This window comes from Notothenia coriiceps, unplaced genomic scaffold (genome assembly GCF_000735185.1).
Source record: "Notothenia coriiceps isolate Sejong01 unplaced genomic scaffold, NC01 NC01_scaffold00012568, whole genome shotgun sequence".
NCBI lineage: Eukaryota > Metazoa > Chordata > Actinopteri > Perciformes > Nototheniidae > Notothenia > Notothenia coriiceps.
Window position 1 is genome coordinate 659,184 of NW_011345269.1, and position 12,703 is coordinate 671,886.

The 12,703-nt window shown below is 40.5% G+C and overlaps 2 protein-coding genes across 2 annotated transcripts in view; both read right to left on the reverse strand.

Annotated features, from left to right (window-relative positions):
* The window catches only part of pde6d (phosphodiesterase 6D, cGMP-specific, rod, delta), an 818,526-nt gene that overhangs the window by 610,372 nt on the left and 195,451 nt on the right, over positions 1–12,703 (reverse strand). The gene's annotated exons all lie outside the window — the stretch shown is intronic.
* The window catches only part of LOC104947452 (kalirin-like), a 24,642-nt gene continuing 14,181 nt past the window's right edge, over positions 2,243–12,703 (reverse strand). Inside the window, exons 6-19 of the mRNA XM_010773461.1 lie at positions 10,239–10,370; positions 9,635–9,730; positions 8,324–8,442; positions 8,097–8,163; positions 7,300–7,403; positions 7,126–7,195; positions 6,896–6,982; positions 6,511–6,603; positions 5,679–5,729; positions 5,390–5,467; positions 5,108–5,293; positions 4,618–4,789; positions 3,990–4,213; positions 2,243–2,524 (exon numbers count right to left, since the gene is read on the reverse strand). Of these exons, the coding sequence (XP_010771763.1) occupies positions 2,243–2,524; positions 3,990–4,213; positions 4,618–4,789; positions 5,108–5,293; positions 5,390–5,467; positions 5,679–5,729; positions 6,511–6,603; positions 6,896–6,982; positions 7,126–7,195; positions 7,300–7,403; positions 8,097–8,163; positions 8,324–8,442; positions 9,635–9,730; positions 10,239–10,370 (1,761 nt within the window). The remainder of the gene's footprint in view (positions 2,525–3,989; positions 4,214–4,617; positions 4,790–5,107; positions 5,294–5,389; positions 5,468–5,678; positions 5,730–6,510; positions 6,604–6,895; positions 6,983–7,125; positions 7,196–7,299; positions 7,404–8,096; positions 8,164–8,323; positions 8,443–9,634; positions 9,731–10,238; positions 10,371–12,703) is intronic.

Sequence of the window (12,703 nt, forward strand, 5' to 3'; positions counted from 1 at the left end):
TTTATACAAAAACATGTGTCCCCTCTGTGTAAAGAGATTCTGAAAGTTTCAGGAAAAAAGATTTGCTCACTTTTTGTCCTGATCAGATTTTGGCCACTTTATGATGTCATTACGATGTGTTGGCTTGTGTAACCATTAGCCAATCACCAACCAAGGTACCCCCCCCCCCCCCNCCTCCTAGAGCACCATTGTGTTCTTGTTAACCAAATCTCTCTCAGAGGGGCGTAGGGAGGGGCTCCTTATTTTCATCTAAAGTAACAGACAGAGAATGTGCACTTTGGAAACAGGGCTGAAACAGAGGGGATTATGGGATGCTGCAATGATCTGTTTGGTGTTTGGAACCAAACACTTCAGAGACATGTTTTGTATCTGAGACCTATAATATATTGATGAAAAACAGTATGATAGGGGACCTTTAGAGACTGAATATTGAGTCTTCACTGGGCCAAAATACAGTGAGTTCAGCCATAAACTGCAACATTTCAAAGCATACCTTAAATTCTTCTTTCAGTTGTTTTTCCCTCCATGTAGCTTTTGGTTTAAATGTATTTTAGCACACTGCAACAAGTAGTCTGCTAATACTGTTGCAAGTAGAGGTCCTCTAAAAAATCCTGCTTTGTTGTTCAGTATTTGGATTTGTAACACAGCATTGTATTAATGTTAAAAAGCATGATATTATTGGCTGATAAAGAATTTTCAACATCAGTTTTGGGGGAAATACCCCAACAGGAAAAGTCTGTTTAAAAGATCCTGCTCTGATTGTTGTCGCGTTGAATACATGTTCACAAGCAAATGGTTTTTGATCAACCAATCAAATGAAAAGCTCCTCCTCCTGTCACCATGTGGCAATAACACAACATTGTAACTGAGGGTTGAATAAAATAGATTACCCATTTCTAATGTCAACAGGACTTTGGAGAGATTTGTGTTAATGTGTTGCTAGATCTACCATTATGATTCCTTTAATGTCTTTCTAGCATTATAAGTACCGGTAAGTAAGCTGTTTAAAACCTCCTTGATTTCTTGACTCCTCAATCGTTAAAATATTTTACTTTTGGACTGAATGTGTGAGTAATGAACTGTTTGATTGACAGGAACAGGAAGGGAGGAGAGCAGGGAGAGCAGGAAGAGCATCGACCTGGGCCCCCCCCTGCAGGACGACACCGACGAGGTGAGCAGGACATCCAACAAAAGAGTCTTTCATCTGCTGTGGTCTAAAGCAGTGATTCTCAAACTGTTTTCAATAATGTACCCCTTTGAAAAGAATATTCAGCCAAGTACCCCCAGATCAGCGCAAAAACTATTTGTTAGGGAAGAAATGCCTATATAAAGAGGTACAGTACAGCGCTGCACCATCGGTGTCTGATTTATTAAAACAACAACCTTGTAACTGAGAAACACTTTAAATGCTACATTTCAAATAATAATAATAGATTAATTTAGTTAGCGCTTTTACAGGTGCTCAAAGACGCTTTACAGATATAGTGTTTACAATCCATCACTAAATTCATGGAAAAACTATTTTAACATCATGCTATAACACTAAGATGACATTAGTTGCATTGAACTGATCTTTTTAATAAGTTGTATTTACAATTTAGTGAGAAACATGGGCTTGTGCTTCACTGAGAATCTTTGTTATTCTCAGTGACAGGAAGGCCACTGCAGTTATTAAACTTCACGTTTTGAAATATGTTTAACTGTTAATATAAAACCCACACTGCTCAAAATTCGTTATTTTTCCTAAACTTCTTCTTTTTTTTTTCTTAACATAAAATAAATCTGACGTACCCCCTGCAGTACTCCAACGTACCCCTAGGGGTCCGCGTACCCCCATTTGAGAACCACTGCTCCATCGTATAGACCAGGGGTTTTCAAAGTGTGGGAAGGTGAGCCCCCCTCTCCCAATTATTATTGCTATTATTATTATTATTATTATTATTGTTGTTGTTGTTGCTATAATGCAGGGGTATTTAATTGCATTTCAAAGAGGTCCAGTAAGATAGAAATGTAATTAAATGCTCTGTTTTCGCTGTCTACCTTTCTCTTTTTTGAGCATGCCATTTGAAATTACTCCGACTGTTTCTCTCTTCTTGCCTCGTCTCTGTGTGTGTTTGAATCTATCGTGCTGACTCACTGACTGCAACGACGTTGCAGTCAGTGAGTCAGCACGATAGATTCAAACACACACAGAGACGAGGCAAGAAGAGAGAAACAGTCGGAGTAATTTCAAATGGCATGCTCAAAANTTGTTGGCATCGGCCACCGACGTCGGAAAGGAGGAAGTAGAAGAAGAGTCTCTAATGGACTTAGTGAGCGGGACCAGGATGCGTCCCGGCACCCAGCCCTCTGCGGCAGGTGATTGGCTGTTGGCCTGCCGGTAAACAAGGAACATGTTCTGCTGATTGGTGGCCAGGATCTGGACGGTCTCTCCCTGACTGACGCAGACCTCGTTCTCCTTGAGCGCCGAGTAGTCCTGAGAAACCAACATGGTGGAGGAGACGCCGTTACAGCCTTCAAGGTCCTGGGGAGGAGATGAGAGGATGGCCAAGAGAGAGGAGAGAGGAGGAAAAAAACACAGAGGAGAGCAGAGGAGAGAAATGACAGACGAAGAGAGGATGAGGAGAAATGTAGGACAAGGTGAGTGTTTGGTTTGAGTAACAGTCATAATGATCCAAATCTGAGGAGGAGCAGAGGAGAGTCAGGACCCAGGAGCAGGAGAAAAACAGAGCATCAGCTTTCTGTTCAGGCTCTCTTTTACAGACAAGTTACTACATGTACAGTCTAATCAGCTGATCACCTCTATGCTGATGAGTTTCCTGCTTCTACCCAGTACGATGGTGCTCAAAGCAAAACATCTTAACTTAAGCAGACACGGCCGTCCACACGGCGGCGTGCGTTGAAGCTTCGACGCTTCTGCCCCTTCACTTTGAATGGGGTGACGTCACACTTTGCCGAACTGCATTGTGGGAGCGTCGCTTCGCTTTGCTTGCTTCAAAAGTTGAGCAATGTTCAACTTTTGAAGCTTTGACGGAAGCGTCAGCCAATCAAATCATATGCCAGTACAAGCTCTAGCCAATCAAACCGCGTGCTTGTGTGTCCGGGGCGGGAGATTCATGGGATTAATTGGTTTTTGGTCGAGCTTCAGACACGCCGCCGTGTGGACGCTGCGTTATTGGTTCATGTACATTAAAACCTCTACTTAACTAAGTTTACATTTTTTTATGTCATTAATTTTTGTATAGATGTTCCAATAGGTCTGATGTTCACTGTTTCTGGCCAATCAGAGCTTTGATGTAGGAAAAACCTCGTTATTTTAGAGAAAAGTGTAGGAAAGATTTAATAGATTTTGTAAATTGAATTTGAACGCACATTTTTATTATTTAATTACGTTAGTTCTCAAAACCAGTTTTCAGATAGGAGCCACAAGGTGTACTTTATCAAATATGATATTTTTGTTCTGTTTTACTTCAATCTCATTTCAACTTATTATAAAAAAACATAAGTCTTGTTCTTAGGACAGTCTCAGTTTCTCCCTTTAAGAGGGTCAAGGTGCTTCCATGTAGAGCCTGGCAGTAAATCACAGAGTGAGCAGAGCTGTCCAGCCTCCTGCAGACAGCAAGAGGATTTATAGACAAAGTAGGCCAGAAAGAGAACAGCCTGGTGTGTGTGTATATATATAAACTCACACAGTATGCTGCTACCTGCAGTAGCCCAGATTTTAACCTTGGCTTTTAGGGAATAGGAAGCTGAACAGACAGTGTGAAGGGGAAACAAGTGTGCTTCATGCTCTAGGTCCCATGGAGTCTGCTGCAGTATAAAGTGGACAGTATCAGAATCCCTTAATTAGTCCCAAAATGTACAAATTGTAATACATGCAATACTGTGAGGAGCTCCAGACAGACGAAACAAACTAAAATAAGATACCTAATCAGATAAGTAACCAATAAGCGCTCTCATGTGTGTCCAGGCTGTTTGCTGGAACTCACCCTGGACTCGAAACACGTGGATCCGCCGTTGGAGGTGGAGCCTTTCATCTGGGGCCTCCCTCTCTCCGTCTCCTTGTCTCCGAGGCCGACGGCTGATGACGGGCGGCTTTGAGACGACGCTGCAGAAGAAGAACGGTTCCCCGAGCCAGAGCGGTTCCTGGTCAGCGAGGCGCTGCTGCCCGCTCCGCCCTTCTCCTTCTGGTACTCAATGGGAGACTGGAGGGCTACAATCACACAGAAATGAAGTATTACAGTATGTTCCTCCTCTTGGTGTCAGCTTCTCTGACTCTCCAAATGTTTTTATTTTATTTTAAGTATTTAAGTGCAATCAGGAAACTCAACATCCAAAAGAAACAAAATGTCATCATTTGAATGTATGTATCATTGGCAGCAGGTCCTTTGCATCTAGTTACAGAGTCATTGCACTTTTAGCTGCAACCTTTATTTTAATGCTTTTATGAATTGTGTTTTTTGTGTTTGTTTTGTTTTTAGTTATTATGTGTTAATGTGAAGCACTTTGAATTGCTTCTGTGTCTTAAAATGTGCTATACAAATAAATAACCTTGAACCTAATAAGGTGTTGACAAAATACACAATGCTTCAGAGAATAGTTTGTGTGTTTTCTCACCAGACAGGAAGTTGTTCTGAGCATCCAGGACGGCCTGGATGTGTCGGACCCAGATCTGTTTGATGTCCACGTTGGCGGCCTGCAGGGTGAAACGCTCCGACGAGCCGCGACACGTCAGGACGAACTTACATTGATCGTTATCGCTGCTTTCCTCCAGACCCAGGAAGGATATCTGAGGGGGGCGGGGGGAAGAAAGCATTATTTACTATTGTAAAATCAATTAAATTCATTAAAATAGCAACTTTAACTTCAACACCCCCAAGCTAGAACATTTTAATTTCTAAAATGACACACAAGTGGACAACATCTCGAGATTTTTTTAGGAAAGGGAAACTAACACTATAACATGGGAGCATGATGAATAGATAGCAACATTAAGGGGACTGTTCATGTTGTTTTCTGACTCATAAAGTTGTTTAATGTTGAGTTACTCATTGAAATTGCCCTCTTAATGTTACCCCCCAGAAAAAGACCCCCATTCTGTGCTTACTTTAATGCTCTTCTTGAACTGATATCCGGGCGTGGACGATCCTTTCCTGAGCAGCTCACTGAAGATGACGATTTGCTCGAAAAGGAAAACTCGTCTCTCTTTGGAGCGCGACAGGACGCCGGAGTCCTGCTCCGTGACGAAGAAGGTTTCCTGCTGGAGCAGCTTGCCCTGACTGGTCAGTTTACCCTGAAGAGGAAATGGATTAGTCAACATATTTAAATCATTTCTCACTGTTCATTGTGCAGAGTGCAGACTTGTTATTAAAACAGGAAGTGAACATACCTCGTATCCCTGCAGACGACCCAGATTCATCATGTCATTACACAGTTTAGGGACCTGAGACATCAAATCTACTGCTTTCTGTAAGAGAGGGATTTCAATCATTGTTTAGGAGTTCATTCCAGCTGTTTTTCCTCTCTTAGGATGGACAATGAATTTAAGAAACATACATTGATATCAATAAAACATCTAAAGGTTAAGGATTCAGGCAAGGAAGTAAAAGCGGGTACGAATCCTGTGATGGGATTGTGTGAACTTTGATATTTAGGCACTTTAAATGAAGTGTTTTTACCTCGATTTGTTCACAGTCAATGCCTGCCTTGCTGCTGTACTTCTGGAAGTCCTGAGGAGAAACATGACCACACCTTTAACACTCTGATGGCTTCCACAGGATTGTTGACATCCCCATGGATTAATCTTCTTGTTATAAATACATGCATTTCCAAACATTTGGTCTACCTACGCTGTAAAATGTATTATCTTTTCAATTTACACACGGCATCTATTGCACGTCTGTCCGTCCTGGGAGAGGGACCCCTAATCTGTTGCACCCTCTGAGGTTTCTCCCATGTTCCCCTTTAAACTGTGGGTTTTCTCTGGAAGTTTTTCCTTGTACGATGTGAGGGTCTACTCTAAGGTCAGAGGGTGTTGTTTTTTCATACTGATATTCTGCACAAACTGTGCTGTTGTATTTACTGTATAGTGTCCTTACTGTAAGGTAATTATTATATGTACAGCACTTTGGCTCGACCAAAAATCGTTTTAAAAATGTGCTATATAAATAAAACCTGATTTGATTTGATTTGATCTGTACACTCAGTTCACTACACAATACATCACTGCGCCCTACATGTCACAGAGGCAATTATCTCCCTTAAATGAGTGGCCTCTTACAGACTCGAGACAAATAAAACACAAATGGCTTAATTTCACAGCGCTAGTTATTTAAAAAAATAAATGTGGCAAAGTGAGTTCTTCCTTCTAAAAAATAAAATCTCTTTTGGTAACTAAATGAAGTAAGCTAAGGTTAATTGTGTGTGTGTGTGTGTGTGTGTGTGTGTGTGTGTGTGTGTGTGTGTGTGTGTGTGTGTGTGTGTGTGTGTGTGTGTGTGTGTGTGTGTTACCTTCAGTAGCAGCTGGTATTTGGTGATTCTCTGGATTGGTTTGATGAGGAAGTCACTCATGGACAACCTGGACTGGACGTCGTGCTGGAGTCCCTGCAAGACAAACACCAACAACATCAGAAGGTTTCTTTATCCTCTATTTGTCCTCTAACATGTTTTGCTTTATTAATGTGGTCTGTTAAATATTAAATATGCAAGATAATACAAACATAATGAGAGAATAGCCAATGCTCATGGTAGTGCTAATGGGGATCCTAATAAAGAATAAAATAGAGCAGGTGGAAGTCTCAAAGGAGATGTTGATGAATGTATTGGAGATGTTCCCTTGTTTTACTAAATAAAAAAACAGTACTTAAGTAACACAAATAGTCAAAACGTCACTTACCTCGAAGAATGTATCGTATTCTGCTACGATGAACTCTGACTTCGGCTTATTCTGACAATAAATCACGTACATGTGGAGCCTTCTCTCCTGTAACACACAGGAACACACACAGTTTTCAGACAGCAGATCACACAGTTCATTTTAATATTACAAAGTCATCATCATCTTCATCTTCATCATCATCATCATCATCATCATCATCATCATCACCATCACAGTGCTCCACTCACATGTTTGATGAAGAGCTGAGGAAGGAGCTCATGGTCGTCTAAACATTTATCCAGCTCTCCGACGAAGAAGCTGACAGGAAACAGAAGAGGGGATATTAGTGATCAAACACAAACATGGCCGACGACCCCGATCTGGGTCCAGTTCCAGCTTTTGAACACCGACGCTGAACCTACTCTCTGTGCCAGTCGTAGATCTGGTGGATGTTCCCGAAGACGATTTTGTCTTTTCCTTTCATGTCGTCGGGGATGCCCTTCTCCTCGATCTTCTTCATGAAGCCCTGCAGGGGGACAGAAGGTCAACATGTTGAGAGGAGACACTTAATTCTCCTCAAACGTCAGAGCAAAGACGAACACTACCAAAGATACATATTTCAGGGGTTCTGGGGTCATTATAATTTCGCGAATTTGAGTTAAGAGTTTTAAAATCTGAATCAGGATTTTAAGCAGAAATAGTTTAATTAAGAGACACAATTAATTTGCTTTGGTGTATATTCTGTGAGGCTGTGGCGCAGTGGGTTAGTGCGCTGAACTTTGAATCAGGGGATAGCAAGTTCGAGTCCCACTGCAGTCAGCATGTCGTTGTGTCCCTGAGACACTTCACCCCAAATTGCTCCTGTGGGGATTGTCCACAGTACTGAATGTGTGTAAGTCACTTTGGATAAAAAGCGTCTAACAAGTGACATGTAATGAAATGTAATATTCTGCATACATAAATAAAATAACAGGAATTAACGAAACAAAAATATTACTACATTATAAACTAACAAATATACATTTACAAAAAAATGAGAATATGACAATTTACTCAAAAAAAGTGCATTATGTCAGTATTTAAATTGGTAGAGCTGCTGTTATGTGACCATAAAGAAAGCTACTTGAAGGGATACCATTGACTCTATCGTAAGGGTCATGCTTATAGGGGGTGGCAGGATATTCAGAATCACAAAGGTGTGCATGTGTTGTTGTCTCACCTCCACCACGATGCCCAGGTCCTTGACGTAGTCCTTCTCCGTCTGGATCAGCTCGTTAAGGACAAACCTGGTCAGAACAAAACAATTCACTGAAACATCCTGAGGAAAATGTTTTCACTGTCAACAAGGACTACCGTCTGCACTGGTTTGTTGTGGGTAAACTTGTAGTAGTTCTTGAATTAGAAGCAGTTATAGTGGCAGTAGAGATGATATTCTGCAGTACTCACATCCGTCCTCTCATAGCTTTGGCTCTCTGCTCCAGCTCAGGGTTTCGCGGCTGCACTGGAGTGGTTTGCTCCGGCGGAGAGAGAGACGAGAAGTCGGGGTACGTTCCTTTGTCCAGAGTCTGAAGAGAGGAAGAGGAGATCAGCGTTTAGAGATGAACCTTTTCACAGTTATTTGTTATAGACTCAGGATAGCAACGACATGTCCTCCATCAAATCTATATCATCGTATAGGGACTCAACAATATAAACACGAAAGGACCTCAAACCTTGGGTGCTCAATGAGGACAATCTCTAAGTGTGAACCACCATCAGGATAGTGAGATGGATTCATGACAGCAGAGGGCAGCAGGAGCTTGGTCTTTAGCGGCTGAGAGTAACCACTCTGTGTTGATTGTGAAAACTACCACCTCTGCTTTTCATAATTACATCAACGTCGGTGTGGAAATACAAGATTCCAAATCAGCAACAAATCCCAGCAACTGTTTTTTGAGCCGGAGAGTGATTTCTCCAACTGGCCTGAAAACACGGCAGCGGATTGAAGGGCAATATTTCAAACAGCAGAGTCCATCCTGGGACCATTTGCCCTTTCTAGTCTAAACTCAGTCTCTACATTAAAGGCAATGGTGGCCCAAAAACAATATTAAAACAAATAAAGAACACATTATACTCAAGTGGATATGCCATAGAAACCGCTTCAGCTCTTATTAAAAATGGAATTTCTTTAATGTGTGGTGTTTTGTCCAGTAAGATTCTGATCTTCAGTTTCTTATCAACTAAAAAGAAATGTCACTTAACCACCATTCAGATTGGATTTATTTCTCTGGAGGAATGGAGCGACTTGAACATTATCTGTGCTGCTCAGAAATGTGTTTCATACGAAATAAACGAGGAGAACAGTGAATATATCGTTCCCCATCTCCCCCTGTAAACGTTCCAGATGTGGCCTTTGCATGACTTCTGTTCAAAATGTTATGCATAGATATAAACACAGACACACAAACTACTACAACTATGAACACCAACTATATCACACCAACATAGAGACAATAAAGTACAACACACAAGTACAGTTCATTGTTCACGCATGATTTTTGTTAATACACAAATTCAGTATTGTGTTAATTTGTTGAAAAGAGCACAAACAGATCCATACATGCTGTGTTAGCTTCAAGACAGCAGGTTGTGTTCACTTCGGTCTAAGACTGGTCTGCAGATTGTGTTTTTGGTTTATGCTCATTAATAAAAAGGCAACCTATTTCTTATTCTGTAAGTGTGTAGGACCCATTCATGCACTTAATCGCACACACTCACCATCTTGGTTTTAACCAGTTTTTCTATGGCGCTAACCAGCTCTGCAGCGCTGGGCACGTCAGAGGACGACTGAAGAGATGTTAGCAAGGAGGAAGACTGAGAGGAAGAGGACGATCAAAACCAAGAGCATGTTAGGAAGATTGGAAGTGAAGGAGGGAAGGCAGGAGGTGGAACAAAGGATGTGAATGGAGTTAAAGAGAGAAAAGCTGTTAGTTAGCAGGAGGAAACACTGCACGATGTATACCAAGCCGGAGAGAAGGACAAGCTTTGCTCAAATAAACCTTATTTGTATTAACTACTTTTCTTTCTTTCAAAAATACAAGAGCATCGATGAGTAAAAGAGTAAAGGGTATGGAAAACAACAGAACATGACACCCACAAATTTGATATTCTAAAAAATAAATTTAAAAAAACTGAAAATATTTTCATTAAATTAAAAAAACCTGATAAAAACCTTAATGAAAATCAAATAAATCAAAAACTGAATGACATGTTAACATCAACCCTTCTCAGTTCAAAGGTTTGACCGATTTGAGAGTAGAAGTAGTTTTTAACTGGTCGGATAAAGCATTTATTTAGTGACGTGAACCCTGTCTTCTCTCACCTTGTCCTCCTGGTCCTTGATGATCTCCATGCGGGGGGGCAGGTCGGTGTGCGGCTCCTCGTCCTGCTCCTCTTCCCCCCCGCTCTGCATCCCAGACTTGGAGAGGATGTTAGGGCTGTTACCGCGGCGTCTCTGAGGGACACACACACAAATCCAGAGTCCGTTAGAAATAAGAAATGTTACACACTTTCATGATCACATTATTTATCATCGCACATCAGTTATCGTTGTGAGACTTTGTTAAATGCATCCATTCAGGCTGTATTTTCTCATTGAACAATGCAAAGGGGTATTGTGTGAAGAAGAGTCATTTCCTGTCTTTGTAACTCTCTAATGTGGCGCATACGAAAAACAGCTTTCTCCGAATTAATCTGTTTTTACAAGTTCTCCAAAATGACTTATTATCTGTTATACTTCTGTTGCTTTTAAGTTTTAGTTACGTGCAATAATTGGTTTAACAATGCGTTTACATTATTCTCATATATCATTGTTGTCCGCCAAGAAGCTCACCCAGAAGTAAGGAAAACAGCAACTGACATGTTCCATACGTTAATGATTTTTAAGAGTTTTCAAAAATGATTGCTAAGTTATTAATAAAGTGGGAGAGCATATGGACATCAACGTGATTTATTCTAAAGGGTTTTAACATTACAACATCAAGAGTTATATGACAAATAATATCCACAGAAGTCGGATCCCTGAGGTTTTGTATTGTCAGGAATCAGGGAGTCATTCTGGAGTTGGGTCATTAATGTGTGTGTGTGTGTGTGTGTGTGTGTGTGTGTGTGTGTGTGTGTGTGTGTGTGTGTGTGTGTGTGTGTGTGTGTGTGTGTGTGTGTGTGTGTGTGTGTGTGTGTGTGTGTGTGTGAGTGTGTGTGAGAGAGAGAGTGTTTGTGTGTGTGTGTGTGTGTGTGTGTTGTGTGTGTGTGTGTGTGTGTGTGTGTGTGTGTGTGTGTGTGTGTGTGTGTGTGTGTGTGTGTGTGTGGGAGTAGAAAGCCCCCACACACAGAAACAGGAACCTTGGCTGTTTACGGTATATTACGTAGATGTAGAAATCTCTTGTTTTCCTCCCTGACAGGTTCTCTAAGGCCACAAGGAGCAGTTAGATTATCTTTTAACTAAATACCTAATAGACTGGAACAGATAACCAAACATAAAGCAGGGCTTGATAACACATATTTTTTTTCGGTAGATCAGAGGCCCAATACTGTATAAAGCATATCTAATCAGGTGTTTTATATCGGATTATAAATGACCGTATAAACCTTTCTTCCTGCTGAGTCTACACAAACCCTTTAACAGCATCAGAAATGCAACAAGGATCATTTAAGGCGTGATAACTTTTCATTGTGCTGCAAAACAAACACAAATAAGGTCTACTTTAAAGGGGCCCTAAAATGCTTGTCTTTTCTGTTTCACAGTACAGCCACAAAATATAAATATGAACCTAAAAATGTGCGCAACAGGCCGTTTGAAATCAAATGTTTTATCATTTTAATGAATCTTGTGTTTCATGCGCGCTAATTATCGGAGCTAGTCCAAAGTAATTAAAAAATATGGTAAAAGTGAAAATGCATACAACTGGATGAATGTGCATTTGATCTGCAGGAGTTTTGTGAGCATTTTTAAAAGGATGTTTTGATATATTTTTTCTGTGAATTGCATCTCCCATTTATTTCCAATTATCAAGACTTCCCTCCATTTTGTAATCTTCCTTTAATATGTAAACATGCAAGAGTTCTGCGTGTTGGATAAAAGCGTCTAACAAGTAACATGTAATGAAATGTAGGCCATTGGTATACAAGTTCATTTGTGGTTGAAGTCTTCCTTTAAGCTATGAAATGTCAGCAGGTTTGTGAAACACCACACTTTAGACCAGTGGTTCTCAAATGGGGGTACGCAGACCCCTAGGGGTACGTTGGAGTACTGCAGGGGGTACGTGAGATTTATTTTATGTTAACGAAAAAAAAAAAAAGAAGAATTTAGGAAAAGTAACGAAGTTTGAGCAGTGTGGGTTTTATATTAACAGTTACACATATTTAAAAACGCGAAGTGTAATAACTGCAGTGGCCTTCCTGTCACTGAGAGTAACAAAGATTCTCAGTGAAGCACAAGCCCGTGTTTCTCACTAAATTGTAACTTATTAAAAAGATCAGTTCAATGCGACTAATGTTTCTTAGTGTTATTGCATGATGTTAAAATTGGTTTTCCATGAATTTAGTGATGGATTGTAAACACTATATCTGTAAAGTGTCTTTGAGCACCTGTAAAAATAATAATAAAAATAATAATAAATAAATAATAAATATATTATTATTTGTAAATGTTAGCATTTAAAGTATTTCTCAGTTACAAGGTTGTTGTTTTAATAAATCAGACACCGATGGTGCAGCGCTGTACTGTACCTCTTTATATAGGCATTTCTTCCCTAACAAATAGTTTTTGCGCTGATCAGGGGGTACTTG